Source organism: Pantherophis guttatus, chromosome 10 (genome assembly GCF_059756535.1).
Source record: "Pantherophis guttatus breed Tessera chromosome 10, ASM5975653v1, whole genome shotgun sequence".
Classification (NCBI taxonomy): Eukaryota; Metazoa; Chordata; class Lepidosauria; order Squamata; family Colubridae; genus Pantherophis; species Pantherophis guttatus.
Genome location: NC_142072.1, coordinates 19,039,892 through 19,067,373, shown reverse-complemented (window position 1 = coordinate 19,067,373; position 27,482 = coordinate 19,039,892). Strand labels below are relative to the sequence as shown.

General features: G+C 42.4%; 1 protein-coding gene across 2 annotated transcripts; it reads left to right on the top strand.

Annotated features, from left to right (window-relative positions):
* The first annotated feature begins 1,608 nt into the window (after positions 1-1,608).
* Positions 1,609-27,482, top strand: RCAN3 (regulator of calcineurin 3). Of its 2 annotated transcripts, none has more exons than XM_034413479.3 (5): positions 1,609-1,909; positions 9,708-9,952; positions 22,315-22,488; positions 24,759-24,930; positions 25,905-27,482. In XM_034413479.3, exons 2-5 carry the CDS (start codon positions 9,773-9,775, stop codon positions 26,117-26,119), a joined length of 741 nt encoding a protein of 246 aa, XP_034269370.1. In that variant the 5' UTR covers positions 1,609-1,909; positions 9,708-9,772; the 3' UTR covers positions 26,120-27,482. The 2 variants fall into 2 exon arrangements, with proteins under 2 accessions (XP_034269370.1, XP_034269371.1); XM_034413480.3 differs by lacking the exon at positions 1,609-1,909 and adding an exon at positions 7,123-7,305.

Below are 27,482 nucleotides of genomic sequence, written 5' to 3'. Positions count from 1 at the left end.
AATAAATGTTGTGGATAGAGCAGAAGCAGGCAGTTTATGCCAGGGAACCCACCAACATCGCTGAGTTGAAGCTGATCTGCAAGGAAGAATGGGCTCAAATTCCTCCCGGCTGATGGATCAATGGCTGTTGGAAATATTTAGCGGCAGTTATTGTTATTGGGGATGCGGTGGCTCAGTGGCTAAGAGCTTGTCGATCGAAAGGTCGGCAGTTCAGCGGTTCAAATCCCTAGTGCCGCGTAATGGGGTTAGCTCCCGTTACTTGTCCCAGCTTCTGCCAACCTAGCAGTTCGAAAGCATGTTAAAAAATGCAAGTAGAAAAATAGGGACCACCTTTGGTGGGAAGGTAACAGCGTTCCATGTGCCTTTGGCATTTAGTCATGCTGGCCACAGGACCACGGAGACGTCTTCGGACAGTGCTGGCTCTTCGGCTTTGAAACGGAGATCAGCACTGTCCCTTAGAGTCGGGAACAACTAGCACACATGTGCGAGGGGAACTTTTACCTTTACGGTTGCCCAAGGGGGCACCCCAGGTACTGAAAGGAAAGCTTCATTTGCTAGACACGTATCTGTCACTTTGGCTCATTTTTGGTCAATAATTCAATAAATAGATACCATATATTATCGATTCATCCATCCTTTCTTTCATTGGGTTCCCTTTATCTAGTTTTGGGACTGCCAACATTGAGAAACCCTGATTCTTGACGAATGTATCTTTTCTTTTGATGTACACTGAGAGTGTATACACCAAAGACAAATTCCTTGTGTGTCCAATCACACTTGGCCAATAAAAATTCTATTCTATTCTATTCTATTCTATTCTATTCTATTCTATTCTATTCTATTCTATTCATATGCACCAAGACAAATTCTTTGTGTGTCCAATCACACTTGGCCAATAAAAATTCTATTCTATTCTATTCTATTCTATTCTATTCTATTCTATTCTATTCTATTCTATTCTATTCTATTCTATTCTATTCATATGCACCAAGACAAATTCCTTGTGTGTCCAATCACACTTGGCCAATAAAAATTCTATTCTATTCTATTCTATTCTATTCTATTCTATTCTATTCTATTCTATTCTATTTTCCTATTCTATATTCCATTCCATATTTTCTATTCTATTCTATTCTATTCTATTCTATTCTATTCTATTCTATTCTATTCTATTCTATTCATATGCACCAAGACAAATTCCTTGTGTGTCCAATCACACTTGGCCAATAAAAATTCTATTCTATTCTATTCTATTCTATTCTATTCTATTCTATTCTATTCTATTCTATTCTATTCATATGCACCAAGACAAATTCCTTGTGTGTCCAATCACACTTGGCCAATAAAAATTCTATTCTATTCTATTCTATTCTATTCTATTCTATTCTATTCTATGCAGGGCGCCAAAATTAGCCACATTACGGCTTGAGAGAGAAGTTGGCGGCTTCAATTAAATAGAGCTACCCAACTCTTGCCTGCCATCTAGAGGTCGTGTAGAGTTTTTTTTACAGCCCGAGATTCCATTCTTCCAATTGGAATAGAGGCTTTTCCACCCCACCCCCAACCCTCACCTGTCATTCCGCCGCCGGGCTTCCCGCACGCGAGAGAGAGAGGCACTTCCGGGTTAGAGATCCACGACCGGAAGAGGGCTAAGCGGGGCGTCGGCGGTTGCTAGGGGCGACGAGGGAGGCGCGAGCGCGGTTGGCCGGGCTCGGGCTCGAGGTCGGGCGCGCGCGCGCTCGGGGCGCGCTCGCCGAGTCCTCCGTCAGCCCGCAAAGGAAGGCGGGCGAGTCGGCCGGGCGGCCGCAGCAGCAGAAGAAGAGCTGAGGCAGGTGGTTCGTGAGGCGCTGGCGCTGCCCCGCGGCTGGCTCGACTTCTTGGGCCGGGAGAAGGTGGCCGCGGCCCGAAGGTGAGAAGAACGGGAGGGACGCAATCCCGGTGACCTCGCCGGCTTTGCCCTTCGCGACCCCCGCCGCTCCTGAGGGGGATGTGGGGGTGGGGGTGGGGGCCCGTGTGGCGTCTCCCGGCTTCCCGCTCTTCTCCTTTGGCTGTGGCCGCCCTCCCCCTCCCCCTCCCCCACGGGCAGGTTTAAGGGCGGGGGAGGGGTCTCCTCCTCTTGCCATCGTCCCCACAACAACAACAACCCCGTGAGGTGGGCCGGAGCTGAGGAGATGACTAGCCCAAGAACGGGGGTCTTTCTTAAGGAGCTTCCGCTGGGGACAAATCCAGCCCCGCCGCCATCCTTGCGCACAGCAGTCAGTCCCCGTGGCAAGGCAGGGGGGGAACCTCCATGGGCAGGAGTAGTATACCTCGCCCCCCGGCTTTTCTCTTCTTCCCTGCGCTGCTGCTGCTGCTGCTGCTTCCTGAAGGGCCCCAGGGTGGAGAAGAGGGGGGGCTCCTGCGGTGACTCAAGGGCCGACCTGCCCCCCCCCCCAAACCTGAAGCTCTTTTTATTCCCCCTTGCTTCGGTTTTCAGTTTTGCTCTTGGAAAGGCATGGTGGAGCTAACCGAGGAAATGGTATCTTTTCAAGCCCCAGAATTTATTCCTTCCATTAAAAGATGAAGGGAGTGGGGGAGGGGTGGGGGGAGGGGGAGAGCTGCCCTTTTTGCTGATTGTGGGTCACCACCACCAACCCCTCTCCAATATTACCACAGGAGGTTGATGAGCCCTTCTGCTGCATTTCCCACAGTTAGGAAATCTCTCCTCCTACTCTTAGGGGCTCTTGTTCATTTCTCTCTGTCTCTCTCTCCCAGGGGTGAAATCCAGCAGGTTTCTGGAGAACCGGTAGCGGAAATTTTGAGCAGTTCGGAGAACCGGCAAATGCCACCTCTGGCTGGCCCTAGAGTGGGGTGGGAATGGGGATTTTGCAGTATCCTTCCCCCAGGAATGGGGTGGGAATGGAGATTGTGCAATATCCTTCCCCCTGGAGTGGGGAGGGAATGGGGATTTTGCAGTATCCTTCCCCCTGGAGTGGGGAGGGAATGGAGGTTTTGCAATATCCTTCCCCCTGGACTGGAGAGGGAATGGGGATTTTGCAGTATCCTTCCCCCAGGAGTGGGGAGGGAATGGGGATTTTGCAGTAACCTTCCCCTGCCACGCCCACCAAGCCACACCCACAGAACCCGTAGTAAAAAAAATTGGATTTCACCACTGCTCCCTCCCCCCCACCTTCTTGCTCTTTCAGTATTTGGGGGGGTGAGAGTGGGGTTGCTCCATTTTCTCCTTTTTTTTAAATGTCTGTTTCCTCTTGTTCTGCTTGGCGTTTCTTACTTTCCCATGTTCTCCGCTCCTAAAGCAAAGCATTGCTGGAATCTAGCTACACAAGTAGTCCTTATTTTAGCAACCACTATGGTGATGGGTTACTCGGTTCTTAAGTGAAGCGGTCATTGAGTGAAACTGCCCTGTGTTTCTGATCCTTTAGCTCTCGGCTTCCCTTTCCTTTGCAGATCTGTTGAAGGTGGAAAATGTGAGGATTGGTTGCAAGGTTCCTTCCCCACCCACCCACCCCCCATGAAAGATATCCATATCATTGATTCCTTATGTTTTTCTTTATTATATTTACTGTCTCCAGTTTATGTCCTTGTACTTTCAGACACAGCTAGTCTTTTTAGGGGTGAGGGGGCTGTTTATCATTTTAAGGAGATTTCCCTTTATTTTTGTGGCTTCCTCTGCCACATGGATACAAGTTTATTGCCTATTTATTTTTTATAGCTTCTTTTTACAATAATTGTTTGACTTGATTCTTCACTTTTTACCCCATCTATTGATTGGCCTGATTTAATTAAAACAGGAAACTGATTTCACACAATATGAATGAGCAATATGAATCCCCTACTTTCTGGAGGGAAACATTCACATTATCCACTAACCTTACTTAACATAAAGTAGTTTTTTGTTGTTTTTCTTTCCTGCCATGTGGGAAGAGTGAGACTTATCCACTGTGTAGTGGGCATCTGACAGAATAACACTTTAGCATTCTCTTTCGAAGCAGCCTTGGTGAAGGAGGAAACAGTGTGCTAGGGAAAATAAACAGACCTTCTGTTAGGAAAAAATTAAGTGCTTGCCCTGCCTTAGTCAGGATGTATAATTTCCTTATTCATGAGTGTGGAGAACTGACAGCACAAGCAAGTACGTCATAAAGATGGTGATTTTTAAAATGCTTTAATCCTCAAATTTTGAGGCTTGAGAAGGTAAATACTTACCTTTAATATCAAACTCTGTGCAGTCACGTGTCCCTGAGGCTAAGGCTTTGATAAACATCTGTTTATTAGCATAGAAATTAGCTTTTTCATTGTTCAGTTTCATCACTTTACAAAACTGGTTTCTCAGATTCATGAATATTGGATAATTCTATTGGATTACAGTAGTAGTCACAATCTTGTGCACAATCATGTTACAGGGTCAGAGTTTGCCACAGAATCAAGGATGCTCAGAGTCAATGTTCAACCAACAAATTGAGATATATACCCTTAGCCATATAGAAGAGTGTGCTAGGCAATTGATTCCGCTGCATGTGCCTTTCTAATTTAGAATTCTTCAAGTTGAGCTCAATTCTATTTTTCTGAGATGTTTTTATTCAACTTCGCATCTAACCTTGAACTCTGGAATCTCCTGTTGGTCTATCATCCAAATGCTACCAGGCCCACCAATGCTTAAGTTTTGGACAATAAGCAACTTTAGCTAGATGCTGCCACCTAGGGTTTGAAACCTATAAACTCTACTTTGACAAGATTTGTTTTGCTAAAACATAAGTTTCTTCTGTTGCTTTCAGCAACTTTTCCTAGCATAGCAGATTGATTCTGGCAGATTTTTTTATTAGCTTCTTGTTTCTTCTGTTGCATAATACTGAAAAACACAATCTATGGGGAAGACAAGGATATATAACATGTTTTTTTTTGGAATCCATGATGATCAGTAGTAATCCTGCATTAATGGTAACAGTGCTACCAGTATATGTTTGCTTGAAAAGGATACTAGGGGAAAAGTAGGGTTTTTATATGAAAAAATTATGATGCATAGTTCATAGTTTTACACCTGACTTTGATAGATAATTCTAGTAGGAAAAAATGTTAACTTGGTTTTTCCATTGAGGTACCTGCTCAACACAAACAACCTATACATGTATAAAATCCCAATCTTCTGATCAAATATATTAGTCATTTTATTCAGTTATTAAAATAGACCAGTCATGAGTGAATTTAAATTCTGTTAAGCTTTCTGGTTCTCTTGCAGTTGTTGGTATATGTTAATCTCTTTGCAAATGCAAAAACTGAAACAGAGGCTATTGGAGCTGGCTTATGTCATCTCAGTTTGGTAATTCCTCAAAGCAAGAATCCAGCATTCTGGACTGAAACTGAAGATTCCTTTTCATCTACTAATTCACTGTGTTTTGTTTGCATTGTAGATTTCTTGGTAAATCAACATTTTATTTCTGTTAAAGATCTTTATGCTAGAAAAGTCACTTTGCAATCCCCTTTTTGTTAAGGGAGATTGTTGAAATATGGCTCTTTAATCAAGGCCTTAATCTGTTTACCAAATTAATTCAGTTCTCTATGTTCTTCTCTTTTTAAATGTCCTTCCCACTCAGAAAAAATGTAATGCACTTTTAGGGAGTTAGAATATAGAAATTCACACTAAAACACTCAGTTAACAACTGGGCTTCTCAGTGATCTCTGCGTAGAGAAATAGCCTAATTTGCAGTAATTATTTTGACTATAGAATCTTTCTCCTGTAGCTACTGAACACTCTGAAAACGTTAATGCTGCGGTATTATAAATTGAAATATTTTGGAATTGTGAGTCATCAAATTCGCAATGTGATCATTGCTGCAAGTTAATTTTCATTCTTTCTTCAGAAATACAGAATGCCCTTGTGTTCTCTGAAGATTCTTAACTTCATTTTTAACATTGCTGTATATTTCTTTGTATAATTTTTTTCTCCTTCCATCCATCTGCTTTGCTAATTTTGGCATATAGGCAACACCCAAGGTCATCATTTGGCAATTCCTCCAGATCCTTTGCTGTCAGTAGAAGCACAGATGGCCTTTGTGTCCAGGAGCCTCAATCCTCAGACTGACCTGGTTTACCAGGTATCAGTCATGCTCCAGGCCCTGATAACCTGCAAATCAGATGTGTTTTCCTCCAATGAAACTGTTAAGAGGCTGGCCCAGAATCTGAAACATGGGTAGCACTGTCTGGTTAGTTTGCTAAAAGGAACAGCCTGTTGGAAACATATAATGTCTGTTCTGAGCAAGCGGCACCTTGAATTTGATCCAAGCCAAATTCAGAGATTGCTCTGATGTTTTAATACTCAACATATTTGATTTCTGCCTTATGCCATCTCTCTGGAGTGGGCCCCTCCCCACATTCAAAGTGCCTCCATCCTATTAGTGTTTCAGGGGTCCTGAAGAACTAGCTCACCCTTTGATGACGATGTTTGAAGACCCTTTTTTTTCCTTTGCTCCTATCCAGTTTCATCATTTCTGCCATCTTTTTCTTTTGTCTCCTTGTTTTTAAATATATTTAACAATTCATAAATTGCACAAAGCCACTGGGAGTTGGGCCACATATAAATTGAATAAATGATTGTTTATGATTGCATAATGAATTGAATATTGGAATTAGCAAATATGCCTATAATAAATTGTATTTATTAAAAGTCCCTCAAATGTGACACTTGAGATATTGTGCAGGAATGAACTGTCTCAATACAGAGACTTTGATTGCTGAATGCCTGCCTTGCTCAGTTACAATTAGTGTCTTACTAAGTCTGATGTGAACGTCATGTTTAACAAGCAGGACCTTTCTTGAACTTATACATTTTCTTTTTTTTTTTTAAATATTTTATTAAGTTTATGAAATACATTAAATATCATTTCTATTTACATCGGAAGTGCAGTGTTTATACATATATACATATACACAAGATATGCACCTGAACTTACACATTTGCATCTTTTGCTGACTTCTAAAGTTTTGTTATCCTACCTAGGTGTTCCATCTGTAGCAATTTTAACTTTTATTGTGGGCTTTTTACTTCTCTCTTAAAATGTTATGTAATGTTATTGGTTTTAATGTAATATTTCTACTTTGAGGCTATTTTTAAATATGTTTTTAAAACAGGCCTGTCATACTGGCGGCCCACGGGCCGGATGCATCACACACAGACCACGCCCACCCTGGCCCCGCAATACACGATACGTCACGTGATGCAATCAAGTTTTACACCCGTTCTTTAAAGCAATATAACTTAACTTCTATTGTCATCCAGTTGTGACTTTCCTTGAAGGGCGTGTGAAAAGCATGGTAGGCCAAGTCTAATATTAATATTCTGGAATTAAAAATGAACCTGTTGTAATCTTTCTTCCCGAGCACAAATCAAATCCCATCACTATAGAGACCGTGTTTTCCAATGGGCAAGCAGAGGGAAGGAGAGAAACCATTTGCCAGGTCTGTTCTCCTTTCAGTCTGGTACATGTAGTAGACAGACACTTAAGTAAATTGTGTCTACTCTGTTGGGCCAGCCAACCCTTGCCTTTAAAAGCTCTTCAAGCTCATAGTGTACAACAGTGCTTGTGATTCATTTTTATGCACAATGTCTCAGATATCATATATAAGGGGTTTTAAAATAAAAAGTTCATGCAACTGGCTAATTTCTGATAATTAAATGTGCATTATTGACATCTGAGTAGTAAATAGAAAATATGGTACTTTTAGAGAAATGGATTATGTGGAAAATAAAGTTGACTGTTTCTGAAAGCTATTTAACTGGTATCCATTATGCACCTTTTATTAAGCTGGAAACATTCAGATTGCAAAGGAATTTAATGTTTAAATATCAGATACTGGGTCCTGCTAAAGAATTTAGCAATTTTCAGACCATGATTCTATTTGCTTTTGTCTCATAGTAAAGAATGTCAGGATGCTTGCCAATTTGCCTATCATGATGTAGTACATATTTCTGATGCTACAACATCAACCTAACTACACAGGCCTTCATCCAACCTTGGAATGTCGTAGGGCAGTGATGGCTAAGTTTTTCCAGACCAAGTGCCCAAAGTGCACATACCTGAACCTGAAAATGCAATGCGCGTGCAGCCCCTGTGCATACACCCCACACACCCCCGCACATGCGCATACAGCCCCCATGCATGCACCCCATCCCCGCATGCATGCGGGGGGGGGTACATGTGCCCCGCACATGCATGGCAGAGACCCGAAGACCAACTGGCCAGTGGGAAGCACGTGCGCATGCGCAGCAGAGCTAAACTGGGGCAATGGCTCATGTGCCATCAGAGGGCGTTGCATGCCACCTCTGGCACGCGTGCCATAGGTTCGCCATCACAGTCTTAGGGTTTCTGGATTCCAGCAGATTGCATGTCAGGTTTAAGACAGGACAAAGGCTAACTCCATATAGGAAGCCAACCTGTTAGAGCAATGTTTCTCAACATTGGCAACCTTAAGACATGTGAACTTCATATTCTAGGCTGGCTGAGGAATTGTGGGACTTGAGGTCTACAATCTTAAAGTTGCTATGTTTGAGATAACTGTATTAAAGCCTGTTTGCTTCTGAATTCAGGACCCATTAGGTGTCATCTGCAAATCCCATCTGAGCTTATTATAATTTTTTAGATGCAGTTTTTCAAGATAATCTCCAAAAGCATCATGCAAAGAATATAAACGAATAAGAAGCAATACTTGAAAAATAAAAGCATGAAGCAAGAAGCTTCTAGATCCTTTCCAGAGGCTAGCTGGTGGTGATGATCTTGTGGGTATGGGAAAGAAAGAGAAGAGACGTCTTCCTTTGTCCAGTATCGGTTTCTTGTAAATGAGCATGTGTCATTTCCTGGAAAATTCAGTTGCTCATCCGTAATATTATTTTGGACACAAAACAAAAATAAATTCTAAATAAATTGGTTGGATTTAATTGATTGAGTCATGTGATATTGGGGAGGATCTATGATATCTTTGTCAGCAAAGCAAAAAGTTAGGGAAAAAAGGATTCCTATTATTATTTTTTCCCCTCTGTGTCATAAATGCTGTCTTAATTGTCGTTTCTTCCTGAAGGAAAGTTGGAAACTCAGAAGAGCTTTGTTTGGTGGATCAGAGATATTCTTTAGTCTGATCCACATTTACTCCTTGCTCTCCCCTCACATCAGAAAGTGGCAGAGTTTTCTGCCATCAGAGCAAAGGAGTTGCTAATGAGTCGTCGTCCTCACCATGGAAAAGGGGGTGATCTACTGTTTCTTGGATGCCCTGAGATCAAATTGTACAATCTGTTTCTAGAACCTTCATGTGTTCCCTGGAAGGTTCAATTTACTCTTTCAGAATGTGCACTTATAGAGGTGGTTGGTCTATTTCCAGAACTGATTTTTTGGGGGGGAACAGGAAATGTGTTTAAGTCTTTGGATGCAGCCCAGTGCATGGGAGTCTCATTTAGGCCTGTCTCATGATAAAAGACTGAATATTGCATCACGCTTATTATTCATATCTGAATAACCAGTGACTCCTTCCTACACTAGGAATCAACGAGTTGTAAAATGAGCCAGGTCATCTAAGGTCAGGCCTTATTTCTGCACATAATGACTAAACCATTAAAAACAGCCAAAATAAGAAATGATAGAAAAATATCTTCCTTACTGTTTTTGTTCTCTCTCTTTCTCTCTCCCCCCCCCCTCTCTCCCCCGCTCTCTTGGCTCACTTGAAAGACTTCCTACAAGCGCAGAATACAGAGGCAGAAAGAAGCTTTGAATGGACAGTGATTAATGATACAATGAAGGCCTGGAGTGATAGTCAGTCAGACCTTTATAGCAGTGACCTAGAAGAAGAGGAAGAAATGATTTTTGGAGAAAACGAAGAAGACTTGGAAGAGATGATGGATTTAAGTGATCTTCCTACCTCACTCTTTGCTTGCAGTGTTCATGAAACAGTATTTGAAGCTCAAGAGCAAAAGGTAAAGGGTTTTAAGAACAACAGTACTGTTGGCAAATATAGTTCCAGTTTATTAAAATCAATGTAAAATTTATTGAAAATCAAATATGGGGCTTTATTCAAACAATATATGTTTCTTTTACCATAGGATAAAAGATTAATACTAGTTATTTAATTCTACTGATGGGTGAATTATATAATTAGATAGTGTATAAAAAAAACCCAAAAATGCTGATTTCTGCTCCTAACCACAGTCTAGACCGGAGGTCTTTAAACTTGGCAGCTTTAAGACTTGTGGACTTCAACTCCCAGAATTCTCCAGCCGGCATAGTTGAAGTCCACAAGTCTTAAAGCTGCCAAGTTTAAAGACCTCTGGTCTAGAAGATTGCTTTGGGATCCAGTATTGAGTTGTAACTCTACTTAGAAGTAGAGTTTTGTTAATACGATTTATTGGGTATGGGATTTTCTGTCTTCACTGTGTTGGGGGTGTGTGTGCACTAAGGGAGCTCAACCAATCTCATTGCACATATGTTGTGCACTGACAATAAAGATTTGAAATTTGAAGTAGATTACTGCATGCGTCCTCAGATATATTTTAAACAAGTGTTGTAAACTTTCCAGTTCATTGTGGAGTATCTGCTTTGTAAGCAAAAATCCAGGTTCAATTCTTGATATTTTAGAGATAACCTAATAAAAAACTATTCCTCTTTGAAATCACTGCCACCTAGTGCAGAGTGTATAGCTCAATGTAATCGGTTATCTGTAGGTAAACAAAAACGGTTCCTTTTACAAAGATTCACAAATGTTGTGTAGCCATTGTGTAGTTTGGTGCTGGCATGGTAAAATGGGTGAAATTTAGCGACGGGCACAGGCATCTTTTTCTGGATCAGAAATTGCAACTTACTCTCCTCTCAGCTGATGGACCATTGGAGGCTTATGATAACATCACCCAGAAAGGGAAGGATTGAAGATTTTTGACCTTTTTCAATTTTGTTTTACTTTAATGGGAGGCTCGTCATTCCCATTTCTTCTTTTTAAACATTTTTGCATTCCCACAAACGTTATAAGTGAACCAATCAGCTATACAATTGATCATGATGAAGGGAACCATGACTTAGCATGATGAGAACCTGATTAGTTATTTTCAGTTCCAAGCAAATCGGGAAGCTCCTAATTGTGATTTTTTTTTTAAATTTAGGGCACTCAGTAGACATTTCCCTAGTAGTTTAATTTATTCAATTGAAACACCACCTGATTCCACCCGGTCCCATACAATAAAACAATAATATAAAAACAGAATACAATAATTATAAGAGAATAAAACAACAACCCACAAAAACCAATGGCAGAACTGGTAATACCCGGATTGTGGGGGCAATAAGCCAGCTTTGTATAGAACAACACCGCTTAGGGGGGGCCGAAAGCCCTAATAAGCAGGTATATACATAAAAGTATGCAAGCTATTGCTATAATGCATTGTAAGCCGCCCTGAGTATGGAGAAGGGCGGCATATAAATTGGACAAACAAACAAATAAATAAATACCACCCAATCCAGCAGCCCAAGGTCTTGGAGAATTGCCAGGTTTTAAGACTTTTTGGAAGTACCAGTAGGCTGGTAGCCAGACAGATATCAAGTGAGATTTCATTCTAGACAAGAAGGGCACACTTCTTAGGTCCCTATTGATGACACTACTGTAAATTGAAGGAACATGGAACATGCTAAATTTGCGAGATTGAACTGGCTGGGCTGAGCATGGAGTAAGTGGTCCCTCCAATAGGTCGTAACCAGCACCTTGAATTGCATGCAGAAGTTGAGATGTGAAGTGATGAGGTGTTAGCCTTGTGAGGTAGTCCATACAGGGAACATGCCCAGGTGAAGTAAATATACTTTATTGTAATGTTATATCAACAGAATCTTGCAAATTCGAAAGTACACTTCTCCCTTGTCACCTTTGCAGCCCAAGAAACTAGGGTGGGTCCCTTCGGAGACATTTGCCATGCTGCCATTACTTTTGCCAGCTTAGCTGCTTTTTATTAGAGTGCTCCCCAGGCCGTGGCTCTTCCTGCTGTCTCCCAAGGTCATTCCAACATACCAATATACTAGTGACCGTCTGAAGGGCTTCCCAGTCCAGGGGAAGGGCACAACTAGTACACTAGAAGAAGTTGTTCAAATACCTTCCTGGGCACACCTGCCACTTCCTCTCAGATTACAAAAACCATCCTCCTTCCCTTCTTGGGGTCTCTCAACTGGTGCAAAACCTGGTTGAGTACAATTCTTGGAGGGGGTCTTCCCCCCAGGCCAAACCAGGCATCTGTTAAACAAGTCAGGTCAGCATCCTCATCCATAGTAAATCATGAATGAAGGCAGCTTTGTTACATCCCAACTTGGCATTCAGGATCAGCAGCTGGAGCCCAGGGCCACTGAGGATACAGGAGGATAGTGGATGGAAGCCAAGGGCTGGACAACTGGTCAACTGCTTTCAAGCTGTGGCCCCCATGTCCCAATCCCTAGTTCCCTGCCATGCTTCCTTCCTTCTCCTAGTTCCACGCTCTTGTGATAATCCTGTCTGCCCTTTCCCTTCTCCCAAGTTAAGGCACAGGGCCCCACAGCTATTTTCCTATGTACAGGATGGATACTGTAAGCTGGCCTCTCTTGCAGGAACTTCTTGTACGTCTTAGAATCCAGATAGATTAACTTCCACATCATACTTCAAAGCCTGATTCAGATATTGGATAAAAGCTGCCTTGAAGCCATGCTTAGTATCAGAACTTTTCATTTGGAATTCAGTTCTTCAAAGAAACATATTCTTTATTAACAAATAGCCCTCTTTCATAGAACCAAGGCATATCATAATTCTCAAAATTTAAGAAATTTAAATATCGAGAGGCAGGGTTTTTTTTCCTATCCCCGTACACCTTTCTGTAAACTATTTAAGTTTTTGTTGCAACAGAGAGACTGAAACGCCAAATGGAACGCTGTTATTACTTTTCATTGTCCTGACAGTCATAAAGCAAGGTTAATCATGCGTAGGCAGGCATGTTTCCATGACAGCTCTAGTTGAGGCTGAATTTGTTTCTGAAGAAACTGGGACTTAATTGTCTATAATACTTTGGTGACAAAACATGTTTTTTCTTCCTTGTTGTAAGTGTGGTGTGAAATAACAGTTTTAAAGGAGTTCTGTGTGCTCCTTTATATTCATGAAAGAAATTTAGAAAGCGGAATAAACTCTTCCAACATCTTATTTAAAGTCTTTTTAAAAATATGATTCATTGCCATATAGATTGCTTTAAATGCTGTTGCTTAGGATAGAAGTTAAATGAATGGAGGAATAGTCATATTCAATAGTTGGAAAGTTGGAGTGGATCCAGAGGTGGGTTTCAGCAGGTTCTGACCAGTTCTGGAGAACCGGTAGCGGAAATTTTGAGTAGTTCTGGAGAACCGGTAGTAAAAATTCCGACTGGCCCTGCCCACTTCTATTCTGTGTCTCCCGAGTCCCAGCTGATCAGGAGGAAATGGGGATTTTGCAGTATCCTTCCCCTGGATTGGGGACGGAATGGAGATTTTACAGTATCCTTCCCCTGCCACGCCCACCAAGCCATGCCACGCCCACTAAGCCACACCCACCGAACCGGTAGTAAAAAAATTTGAAACCCACCACTGACTGGATCCAGAAAGAACTGGTTGAATCCTCACTAGATAGTGGAGTTCACTACGTCAGTGTTTCTTAAACATGGGTTTTAATTATTCATATGCCACCTATAGTCGCTGTGGATAATGAGATGGGTGGCATATACATTTAATAAATGGATAAAATATTGTATTATTTTTCAACATAGGCTGGCAAATCATTTAGCTTTCACAGATCCAAGGACTATACTTTAAATCAGGGTGGGGAATCGTGGCCTTTTTACGTCTTGTAGACTTCAACTCCCAGAATTCCTGAGCCAGCCTGCTGGGCCAGAGATTGTCGTTACATTGTTTGATCATGCTGTAACTTCACTAAATAATTATGGCCATTTGGGGCTTGTTTTATATCGGAAAGATAGACAGGCAGATAAATACTGGACTATGGAGCCGATCGATCTCAGAATGTAGTTCTGTGCATGTTTACTTAGAAGTGGGTTCATTGAATAAAATGCAGCTTATTTCTTAGACGTTTATAGAAGAGCTAGACAATGGTATGGGAACTGAACCTGGCCCTTTTAGGTACTACATTAAACACAGTATTGGAAACAGAATAGCATAGTTCTATTAGATATATTTCCCTCTGGAAAGGAATGGACTATGCCAGTTTGATATAAAGGCATCAGACTAGAAACTGGGAGGCCGGGAGATCTAGTCCTGCCTTAGGCACAAACCAGCTGGGTGACCTTGGGCCAGTCACTTTCCCTTCGCCCTAGGAAGGAGACAATGGAAAACCACCCCTGAAAAATGTTGCCAAGAAAACTACAGAGACTTGTCCAGGCACTCTTCAAGAATTGGACATGATTGAACGGAAAGTGTGGGGGGGGGGATGGAAACTAGATCCAGAGTGAAAGAATAACAGGAATGGCTCGATATGGGGTAGGTTTTACCCAGAGGCAGCAGAAGGGATCCATCATCATCATCATCATCATCATCATCATCATCATCATTATTATTATTATTATTATTATTATTATTATTATTTATTCAATTTGTATACCGCCCTTTTCCTAGTGGACTCAGGGCGGTGCACAGCCAGAACTAAAACACATATCAATACAAAATTTAAAAGTATTAAAAGAATTACATACTTTGGCCCAAATTTAAAACATTCAAACTAAAACCCATTTGACAATTTAAAAAGCTAAAAAATCTTAAAAGGGGGAGGGGGGGTTTTCACGCCAGCCCTGCTTGATGGAAAAGAAAAGTTTTTAGGGCACGGCAAAAGACCCGGAGATCCGATATCCTTCTTATCTCCAGGGGCAAATCGTTCCAGAGGGCAGGAGCTGCCACAGAGAAGGCCCTCCCCCTGGGGGTCACCAGCCGACATTGCCTGGCTGACGGCACCCTGAGGAATCCCTCTCTGTGGGAGCATACTGGTCGGTGGGAGGCTATCGGCGGCAGAAGGCGGTCCCGCAAATACCCAGGTCCTCTGCCATGGAGCACTTTAAAGGTGGTAACCAACACCTTGAAGCTCACCCAGAAGACCACTGGAAGCCAATGCAGCTCACGCAGGAGAGGTGTCACATGGGAGCGCCCCCTCGCTCCCATAATCCCCCGCGCGGCCGCATTCTGCACCAGTTGGAGCCTCCAGGTACTCCTCAAGGGGAGCCCCATGTAGAGAGCATTGCAGTAGTCCAGGCAAGAAGTGACGAGTGCCTGAGTGACTGTGCGTAAGGAGTCCCGATCCAGAAAGGGACGCAACTGGCGAATCAGGCGGACCTTATTAGGGAAGGGCTCTGACGTGAAGACACGCTATGTGTTTTTCGAGCACCTGTTTCCATCCAGAGGCTGCCCAGTGGGATGGGGTGTGGTTTCCAGAATTACTGGCCAGCCGGCAGTCCCAACCCAGGTAAGAGAAGGCTGCTTTAACACGTGGGACACAAGAGCCTGGGAATGGAGTGGCATAGAGACCAAGTGCTTTTGATGGAGCAGCCTGTTTCCTTGCACTGGGTTAGGATCCAGAGACAGCACTCTCTGTTCCTGAGGTGGAATAAAAATGTGGAATTGGGATAGAGGAGATGAATTTAAAACTCACAGCCTCTAAGACTGAGCAGAATAAAAAGCCAAATACATGGAAGTGTGTGTGTGTGTGTGTGTGTGTGTGTGTGTGTGTGTGTGTGTATTACAAACTATTCTATTCTACGAGTTCCAGGTATATTAGTAAAGAAAGAAGCAGACATTCTGCGAGCTCCGGAACTTAATATATATATATATATTGTATGTATGTATGTATGTATATTTGTTAAATGTATGTACGTTTGTTAAGTGAATTTTATTCCATTTTATGACCTTTCTTGCCACTGCTGTTAAGTGAACCACTGCAGTTGTTGAATTAGTAACACGGTTGTTAAGTGAATCTGGCTTCCCCCATTGACTGCTTATAAGAAGGTCTCAAAAGTTGATCACGTGACCCTGGGGCACTGGAACCGTCATAAATATGACTCAGTTGCCAAGCATCTGAGTTTTGATCAGGTGACCCTGGGGATACTGCAACGGCCATGTGGAAAACAGCACTTTTTCCAGTGCTGTTGTACTTTGAATGGTCATTAAATGAACTGTTATAAGTGGAGGACTACCTGTATTCTGACTTTATTCGCTCAACTCAGGCCAGTGTGCATAATACTCCCACCTCCTGTTTTCCCTACAATAACCCTGTGAGCAGGGGTGGTATTGACTTACCTTCGCTACCGGTTTGCAGATGTGAGCACACGCATGCGCAGAGCGTCACAAACAGGAGGTGATGACATCCAGGCGGCTGGGCGGAGCCTACCGCAGCCGCCGCTACCGGATTGTGCGATCTGGATAGAACCAGCTGAATACCACCACTGCCTTTGAGGTGGTTTGGGTTCAGAGAGAGGGGCTGGCCCAAAGTCCCCCAAACATATTGAAGTTGGACTGTGCAATAATCACTGTCTGGGAGGGTGGGAAGGGAGCCAGCTACTAAAAGTATTATTTCATCATCAGATGAAGTGAAATCCAGCATTTCCTTCTGTAACAAAATATCCCCATCTAATGCATTTTATGATCATTACCATATATCTGTTCTGTGTTATGAAATATCTTTGAGAGATGCCAGGTTTCTCCTGAACATATACAGTATTGCACTTCTTAAATACTGGTCATTGATGGTAGTATTTGTTTCCTTACGTGATATATTGTCGTCTGCTTGTTGCGGGTATTCGTCTTTTTGCTTTTTGTACATAGTCCATGACAGAAATAGAATTTGATCTGATTTGATCTTCCACCATCTGAAACCAACCTTGCTTACATCCTGTCGAATTATCGTGGGATCAGTGGCCTCTGATCTTTCTATGTTTGAGGAAAAGATACATTAAAGAATCTCTTGCCTGACTGGTGCTTTCTGCTAACTGGGTTTTTTAAAATGAAATAGCCATGTTTAAGGTTTCTACCTTACTCTAATATCATTTATACATACCTGGAATGATGCCCCTCCCTCCATCATAAGAATACTTATTTTGATCTGTATCCTGTGTAGCACATTTCTCTTTCGACACCCCCCCATAATTATTTTTTTCCCTTGCTCATTGCATGGAGCAAAGAGGCAGCAACCAATCCTGGGAATGTTCCATTGCAAAAAATAACCTGCTCTGATTATGCTGATCTGGTTCCCCGCGACCCTTTCCATCTCCTCTCAGTGACGGCCTGGCCTGATCGTTGTCCCCATAATCCTGATTTATTCACTCGGCTGCCTCTGCAGGATACTCCCTCCGGTGTTCCAAAAAACAGGGTGACTTAATGAAATGGTGCCCGAGGTCGTCTTGAGCGAGCCTACCTAGAGATGATGCAGTGCTATGGAACTTGTGTGTGTGTGTGTGCGCGTGCAAGGGCTTCTTCCTTCTTTTAATTCCTAGGCCCCCTCCCCTGACCTTGACAGTAGGGTGGGGAGAGTCCTCTTGCACTAGGGCCAAAAGGGAAGAGGGTGAACGGAGAAAGAAGGTGGCATTTTATTTTTGGCTGCACATCGCTCTGGGCATCCATAAATGAGAATTTCTTTGCCTCAGTGGTTCTGCCAAGGACACATGTAATAGGTGGCTGTTTAGCTTGATGACCTCCAAAATAGATGAGGGGGAGAGCGGGAGAAAGCCTGAGCGTTGGTCCAGCGCTCTGGGAAAAAGACTGATAACATGTGGCCCTAAATCAGATACGTGTATACTTTTTAAAGCAGTTGGCTTAACAGCTTTCGGATGGAAGAGTGGAATTATGTAATAGCTGATGTAATAACATTCCAGGCGGTGGCTGGGAAATCACGAAATGTAACAGGCTGGCGTGTATTTGTTCCGTCAGCGGAGTGGGGTCTGCGTGAGTGAAGCAGACCTTGGCTTTATAAGGTTTCTTTTCTGCAGAGGTGGGATAGTCCAGTATTTCCGTTCAGTTAATGGGTAATGTTGTACCGGCCGTACAATATTACGGCCGGTACAACTCACGTAAATTGAGTTAGAGGAGTTGATCGACTATAAAGATAACAAATTTAATGTTTTCTCACTGCATCATTTCTGTAATCAAAAGCGGGTCCTCTTTCTCGTGAAGCTTTGTGGGCAAAGAGATTTCCAGAGATTTCCTATGACCTGCATTTGTGATGTTAGTATGGGGTTAAACATTTTTGTTCAGTCACTAATCATGCTCCAATAGTCACCTACAAGGGCATCATCAATACAGCCATTACCGTCTCGCGGCACTAATGGAAGGATGATTATGCCAGACACCCCCCTTTATCCCCCCCCCCTTTTTTTTCTAGAAACCTCATATTTAGCCCTATGTGTGGAAAAACTAAATCTCTAGTAAAAATGAGTCAGGCAAATGTGCTCAGTGCTGGTGATTCATGAAGTGGAAATGTTAAGAATTTAGACCAATGTTTCTCATCCTCAGCAACTTCAAGATATGTGGACTTCAACTCCCAGCATTCCAGTTTTGCTGACTGGGGAATTCTAAATGTAGATTATACTGCATGGTTAACAAGGTAGACTAGTTTATTTATTTATTTAGCATATGATATATCACCCACGGACTAGTAATATATATTAGCATTTTATCTAGATTAGACAAAACACAATAAAATATAAATGTTAAAAAGATCTGTGTTCAAATACCAATATCTAGGCCAGCTAACCATTGAAGCACAACATTGTTTATATTTTTAAAAAATCAGATACTGGGCTGGTATATGCCCTCAGCTTATAGCTGGCTACGATGATGATCTTCAGTTTGACGTAAGACCCTGTAGTCACCCTGAGGGGACGATATTATGCCCCATTTCTACAGAGTGCCCTGGCAGATGACATGTGAGGTGCGAATCTTATTCAGGATTGTCCACTGCTGACATCCAGACTACTCTGTACTTTCCTAGCTCTCAAAATTACATGGTAATGAAAAACGAACCCCAATACATGGCAGATTTGGCTTATGCAGAGGACAGGCAGTTGACTTGGTAGATCTCACCAGTCTGGGTTCTGGTGATTTCTGCCACTGTTCTGTTTGTACATTGCGTATAGGAAACATTAGGCAGAGAATTAACAAGATTTTGGGGATTGCCTGTAATTTTATATGTATGAAAATGCCCGCAAATTCCATTATTTTAGGGATGCCCCCAGCATGTTAGTAAACAAAAAGTGGTAGCTATGCAAATATTGACCGTATTTGATGGTAGCAGGTAGCAGCACTAAGCTGTACTTGACTTTTCAAGGCTCAAACCAGGTTAGTACCTGAATGGGAAACTAGGATATCCCAGACTATAGGATAGATATAGGGTATTTTTAGCTATGTCTGTACTAGGATTCAGAGTTAGATCATAAGAGGTGGTTTCTCTTCCCCACCCCATTTTTTAAAAAAAATCTACCTTTTTTAATGTATAATTCAGGGCAGCAAACCAGTGGTGGGTTGCTACCGGTTCGGCCCGGATCGGGCAAATCGGTAACGGCGGCGGAGGGAGGCTCCGCCTACCCGCCCAGACTCTTCTGTGCATGCGCAGAAGCGTGATGCGCGCCCACGAGCAAACCGGTAGCGACGGGTTTTGAAACCTGCCCCTGCAGCAAACATATTCCTTCCTGCTTCTGTTTTCCCCACCACAACAGCCCTGTGAGGTGGGAAACCCAGCTGGTTTTTATGCCCAAGATGAGACTCTCACTGTCTTCTGGTTTCTAAGCCAGCATCTTAGCCACTACGCCAAAGCCACTCTGATTTGCTGAAAGTTAAGGGGAGCATATAGGATTCTCTTTTCCCTTCTCCCAGTTTATTCTCGTAACAACCCTGTAAGATGGTGTGGGCTGAGAGAGGAAGCCAGAGCTAAGGTCACTGATGGATTTATTGCAGTGGTGAAATGTAAAATTGGTTACTACCGGTTCTGTGGGCGTGGCTTGGTGGGGGGGATAATGTGACTGGGTGGGTGTGGCCACTTTTTTTTTTTTTTACTTTTAAAAGCATTTGTAGAAAAAAATGCTTTTAAAAGTAAAAAAAAAAGCCTCTGATGATCGTGCGGCTCATCTGGGCATGTGGGGAGGGCAGGGATTTCTGCTACCGGTTCTCCGAACCCCCCCCCCAACTGCCATCGCTACCGGATCGGGCGATCCAGTCTGAACCCGGAGCATTTCACCCCTGATTTATTGTTTCAGAAAGCAGGAAAGAAAGAAAATAATCGCTAATCCCTCATTTTTGGAAATAAAAACAATCTGTAGAAATAAAAAACCTTCCATTTGTAAGTAAGATGTACAGCAATATTGGACATGGAGAACATACTGTACCTTTGTTAATTCTCCAGTAAATCTTCCTTGGCTTAAGAAAGGTGTTGCCTTCATGCACATACAGTATTATGTTTATTTTTCTCATGGTCAATGTGATTTTGCCTATAGAGTTACAGAAATACTTAGCTTAGCAGGTCACCGTTGGAAATACAGCACAATTCTGATTGCCCTGACTACCCAGAGATCGGTCTAAAATGCATGCAGTGTGGCTGTTTGTGGGGAAAACAACATTAATACTCATTATCTGGATGAAGCAGCATATGGTACTGTATCTGGAAGATAATAGGATGAAGGCCGCTCCTTTTTTTCCTGACTTAGAGAAATAATAAACGCAGAAGAATTCTTACTGAATTCTGCTTACACTGTGATTCTTATCTGCCTGTGAAGGATCATCAATTCTAAATTTGGAATACTGGGAGAGGGAAACTGTGATGATGAGAAGCAATTTTCATACCAAGGCAGTCACTGAAAGGCTTCACAAATCTTGGTAAGGCAAGATTTGCAACCATGGGCAAGTTATGCAAACTCCGCTGTTATATGCTGAGATTCGTCATTTTTAATGCGGAAATCCTCAAACTTTCTTGGTTCGTCCTGCCCTTTAGTGTGTCAATAATTTTTTTCACCACGCTCCTGGAAGTTTGTGCAGTATCCATTAGAAGTCTGTTACTGTGTTATTTTCCATTGCTCCTGTGAGTTGACTGTGGTAGCCTGAGGCACCTTGGCATGTGGTTTGAAAATCATGGGCTTCGTGTAATATCCAACCTATTAATATGTACAGGTATGAAAATTAAATGAGCTTAATGCCTTGCACAAACCAGTCATCTGTGAGAGAAGCCAATGACTTTGCCTTGAAGCAAACATAAAGGGCATTTTTCATGTTACAGATTCAGCCTGCTCCAAGTAACTCTTTAGCTTTGCAAGTCTGAAACTTGGATTCAAATGCTCGTTGGGCTAATATCACTGGATTACATTTAAAATCCATAATATCTCGACTCCAGTGTTTTGTTTCATGGGATTCCTATGATTGTGATAACACTGTAAAGCAGGGGTGCCAAACTCAGTTTCATTGAGGGCCGCATCAGGGTTGTGTTTGACCTCGGGGGGGGCGGGGGTCGTGGCCAGCTCAACATCACTCATCGAGGCTCCGTTTTTTGTCCGCGACGGCCTCCTGCAGCCATCTGCTGGTGAAAATGGAGCCCGCGACTGCAAGAGGCTGTCGCAGCCAAAAACGGAGCCCAGGAGACCCGCACGTGGCCCTCCTGAGCTCCGTTTTCGCTGGCAGAGGCACCGCGGGCTAGTCCTTTGCTATTTGCAGGGCGGGCCCATGGGCTAGATCTATGCACCCTGCAGGCCAGATGCGGCCCGCGGGCCTTGAGTTTGACACCCCTGCTGTAAAGCATTTTCAGATAAAATTTCTCTATATGCATGATTCATCTGCAACCATGTTAACTCCATAGTGAATTAAAAGACTTTCAAAGTGTGAATTGTTATAGTTAGTTGTTTAATGAAAATCTGACTGATGCTAATATATTTGAAAATCATGCTAGTTGCAGATTATAGTGGGTGCATCATTGGTAGGCCTGAAGGGTCAGGTCGAGACTGATCATCCTGGAGAAGGTCTATCTATGTGGTTGCTAGGAGTCAATTTCGATGATGACATTATTCAATTACTGTATATATTTTACTCTAGAAGCAATAATAATGATAATAGCAACCACTAGATGGCAGTATGAACGTAGCATTATATGCTCTTTTAAATACAGGTTATTTAAATACAAGAAAACCTGTAATTACATGAGCCTGTGTTTTTCTGTAGATATTGCAATAAAAGGTATCCGAGGAAAAGAAGAAAAACTAACTAAGCAATATTCTAGATAAGTTTGTTTATTGAAGTAAGCTTTGAGGTACCTTTGTTATGTGTTTTTTTTCTCCTACCTTAGGAAAGATTTGAAGCACTTTTCACAATCTACGATGCTCATGTTACATTCCAGTTATTTAAAAGCTTCCGAAGAGTAAGGATAAACTTTAGCAATCCAGAAGCAGCAGCCAGAGCACGGATAGAACTCCACGAGGCAGATTTCAACGGGAAAAAAATGAAGCTATATTTTGCCCAGGTATATGTGTTTCTTATTTGAATCCCCTGCTTTCTATTAAAAATACAAATAGTTCCCAGGGGCCCTCCTCACCTCTGCTCTATATCATCTACTAGTACAACAGTTTTCATGTTAGTTAGTATAATTATCTTGCCTTTTAAAAGTACGTTTGAAATCCTTACTGGCAAACCCTGCCTACCTTATGATGCCCCTGAGGCAAAAGAAGCTGCTTTCATAGGGTGCCTGCAGTCCTTTCACCACAAAAACAGGCTTGGAGAAGTTAAATGCATCTTCACGAATAACTCATCAGGACAGCTGACAAACAAAATGGCTAGAGAAAATCCTGTCTACTGGGAAGTCATCTGCATGTGGACCATTACGTTTCTTGCAGATGTGCTGTGATGTGCTATATATCAATGGGCAGAAAATCAGCTTGATACTACAAGCACACACACAAAGCACACACAGTGTTCTGGGCTTGGCAAAGAACACTGCATTAAAAAAAAGATTACTTTTTACAAGATATTATTTCTGTGCCCTCAATGAGAATATATCTGCTGAACAAAACTCCACATTGAATAGAATAGAATTCTTTATTGGCCAAGTGTGATCGGATACACAAGGACTTTCTCTTTGGTGCATACACTCTCAGTGTACATAAAAAAAAAAGATACATTCAACAAGAATCATAAGGTACAACACTTAAATGATAAGTCATAGGGTACAAATTGGTGACAGAAAGGGCATCCATCCAGTAGATACTCTGCTCCATTCAGTTGCCCAGACTCCACCCAGCAAGGGATCATTAAAAGATGATGATGATGATTTCTGTGCCCTGCATCAGTTTCGCAGAATGTCTCTTTTCTTTATTTCCACTGTGGTAGTCCTGCAAATAGGCAAGTAACTCTGCAATGTATGAAACCCTACACGGAATCTTCCCACCTTCTTCTTTTTGATTCCTTCTCATCTGCTCAGAATTCAGCAACGTTCCCCGTAAACTGTAGGCCTGTCTACATGGCTATACAGGCTATTAAAAATATCGGAAGGTCACAAAAAATTCTACTTCATCCATGGCTGGAGATAAAATCTTAGCTTAGCCACTGATTCAGCAGGGAGTCTTCAGCAGCTTGCGCAGCTGTAGCATAAAATAGGAGTGACCTTTCTTGCTAGAATACTGAATAAGTGGATACTTAATGGATGGGTACTTAAATAGACCCTTAATTTGGCTCAAGCAATAGGTTATTTACTAACTACCCTGGTAACTGTTTAACTCAAATAGCTAGAAGAAAATTAACTATGCACTTGGAATCCAGTGTCTTGTCCAATCGGTGAAATGCAACCCCAAATAACCTTGATAACTTTCCCAATTTTGTGTCCTCTAGATCAGCGGTCACCAACTGGTGGTCCATGGACCACTGGTGGTCCGCAAGAAAATTTTGGTGGTCCGCTGAAGAATTATTTGCATTTTTTATATTGCATTAAATCAGGGGTCCTCAAACTACGGCCCCTGGGACAGATACATACAATGAATATTTGTGTTGTTGCAGAGAGTCTCCCTCTTTGGGATCTTTTTGTGTGGGGAGGAGGAGGGCAGAAATTCTGACTTGGGGTCTGCTTCAGCCTATTGGGCGAAGGCTGGAGGGAAGTGCTGCTGGTGGCGAAGAGCCAGAGAGCCTTGTTCCAGTGGGACTGCATCATGGCCTGGAACTGGCTGACCATCTCGGCCCGCTGAGCCTCCAGGCACTGGTATCTGGCCTTGCACTCCCGCAGGTCTTCCCTCTGCTTGGAAAACTTAATGTTCGTAGTCCTCAGTGAGGTGCTTCTGCTGAGCCTCCTTCTCGGTCAGATCCAATTTGAACTGAGCCAGCTCTTTTGCCAACTCTCAAGGTAGCTGCTTAGCTCCAACAACTGCTTCCTGTTGAGGCTCTAAGGAGCCCGGGCAGGCAGGCGAGGAATGGGTGGGAGGGAAGGGGCAAAAGTAGAGGCTGGCAAGACGCCCCTTGACGTGAGTGACATTGAGTTGGACATGCCCACCCAGTCATGACCACCCAGCCGGTCGTTAGGCAGATCATAGTAGTGGTCCACGGAATTTAAAATTATGAATTTAATGGTTCCTGAGGTCTGAAAGGTTGGTGACCCCTGCTCTGGATGTGATATATTATACAACTCCCAGCATTTTTAGTGGAAATATTAAAGGAGAAAGCAGGACTAGAGAGACTTTGTAAAATAAATAAATAAATAAATCTGATATATTATGTGTCTTACTGTTCTGACAACATTTGTTCTTTCAGGTTCAGGTGCCCAGAGAAGTGGGAGACAAAGCTTACCTTTTGCCCCCCAAACCTACCAAACAGTTCCTGATCTCTCCTCCTGCATCCCCACCCGTAGGATGGAAGCAGAGTGAAGATGCTACTCCTATGATAAACTATGACTTGCTTTGCGCCGTTTCAAAATTGGGGCCTGGTAGGAATGTTTTATTTTTCTCCCATGTTCTGTACCGATGCATCTATCTCTATACAAGGCCTAGTACTGAGTAATTCACCTCTGTCAAAGATGATGATGGTGATGACATGTTTCAGAAGGGAAATGGGCATGTTTGTAGAAGACTCAGGCTATTAATGAGTATGAACTTTGATGGATGTTTCATAACCGTTAAAGGTCTTAAAATATCCTTTAAGTCAGGGGTCTCCAACCTTGGCAACATTAAGACTTGTGGACTTAACTCCACAGCTTTTTGCTGGCTGAGGAACTCTGGGAGTTGAAGTCCACAAGTCTTAAAGTTGCCAAGGTTGGAGACCCCTGCTTTTAAGTCATAATAAAAGAAACCAAATAATCTTCATTCCATATTTGTGAGCTCCATGAATTGGCCAACATAATTTGTTGGTCTAGGTAGGACCTTGGCCTCTTCCAGCTTCAGAATGGGGCATTGATGTCTAATATCTCTGGAGGGTCCCAGAAATTATCAATCTGTATACAATAAGTATGATCATTCAAGAGCTTGAGATGATGTGCCCACCCAAGTTTTGACTATGGCACCACTCTCGATCCCAGGCAGAGGAGACAAAACAGAGTGGCTATAGTTACCTGTGAGATTCTGGTGGCTTGAAGAGATGCTGTTCCACCACAGAGTACTGAATTTGAGACCCTATTTGTGAAATGGGACATAAGAGTTCAAAGGGGATTGTTGCCCCTGTACCAGCCTCCTTGCTGCTTAACAGACCTTTGCTACTCAGTGCCCTGACTGGACTGGCAGCAGACTTCTCCGGCTTTATGGTTCTGGATGACTCTGCCTTCCTTGGACATAGAATTAGAGGCAGTTTGGGAATTTATGGTCACTATGGCAAGTGTACAGCAAGCTGGCTGGAGAATTCTGGGACTTGAAGGGTTGAGGAACGCTGGTATAAAGGGTTGCTTACCATGCCTGTCATACTCTCTAGGGGAAAAGTACGAGCTTCATGCTGGAACCGAATCCACTCCAAGCGTCGTGGTCCATGTGTGTGAAAGTGAAACTGAAACTGAAGAGGAAGATGAAGTGAAAAATCCCAAGCAGAAGATAGTGCAAACTCGGCGCCCGGACCCACCACCCGCCTTAATAAGTGAAGCAAAAACTCTTGAATGTATGCTAGAAGTAGGAAGTGGGATGCACTACTGATTCGAAGTATTTTAATCATGGCAGTGGATGATTACTCCCATTTGCATTGCTGCATCCTGCATAGCAGCAACAGACTCCTCCTGCTGTCATCTCACATCAAGAAGACATTTTGAAGAGCACTTTAATTTTTAAGGTCAACTTCCAAGATGTAGCAAATCCACTAGGCTGCCAATCCTAGGAGAGTGCCATTTCTGGTAATCTGTGTTACCATCCTCTTGGTGTTTGTAAGGCCGAAGGAACTTGGCTGCTGCCATTTATATGGGCTACCACATGGTTTTGTATGTGAGTCTCTCATGCATATTTTTGTGTGCTGATGTATACCATGAATCTGATTCACTTGATGTTCTAAGTAATCTAGTGACAAATTATACATGTAATGTACAATGTACATTGTTATCAGTAGGAGAATCTCAAACTGTTTTTGAGGTGATAGAATCAAATATTCAAGCAGGTTTGTTTTTGTGGTTTCTGGGCTTTTTTTTCTCCTTCTTCTTATAGGTGCCATAGTTGTGTGTGTTGAATGTCAAGGTATTATTGTGAATTGATGTAAGACAAAACAAAAACAAATTGGGAGTTGTAATAGTTCTTTTCTGCCCACTGCAATTAGGAAATTTTTTAAAAAATTGAAATGCCTATAAGGATACAGTGGAGAATGGATTCATTACTTTTGGAGCACATCTTCTTAATCTGTAGTTTTCCACCTACTATGGTTATGTCCTACATGAGATATTTCCAAAGCAAGGAGTGTCTTCTCCTGCAGCTTGTTCTTCATTGCCTGTTTTCAGAATATTCTGGTTGGCCAAGCAAGTAGCCCTCTCAATCTTCACTTTCCCGTCACTGTAACTGTTTTCCATTTGTGTATGTATTTATCATTTCTAGGATCATGTCACACATGCTGTGCCAAGATGTTTAGCCATGGTTTGTTCTACAAGCCATAGTAATCTGGTTTATTGATGAAGCTAAGCCAAAAAGAAACCAGCTGCATTATGTCTTATGCAATATGTGAATCAGCCTGCTGTCTTATAGAGAATGCAAGTCAACATTTCCCAGTGAGCTTCTGGTTGAATTGCTTGTTTATTGCCTGATTTTCTTTTTCTCCCTGGCATCAAATCATGTAGCTTAATTATTTCTGAGGAAGAAAGGAAGAAGTACATCAAGATAATTTGCATTCTGCTGTGCAGGAGGAAGGTGACCCTATTTATTGAGAAATAAGGTTAGACCAGTTGTGCAAATTGTTCTCAATGCCTGCCTTTCTCTTCCCAATGTCTTTCTGCAAAATACCACTTTTATTCAATTATTTCTGTAATACTACATGTCTGAAAGTAAATACTTTTTATGGCTGAAATAAATGGAAAAACCAATA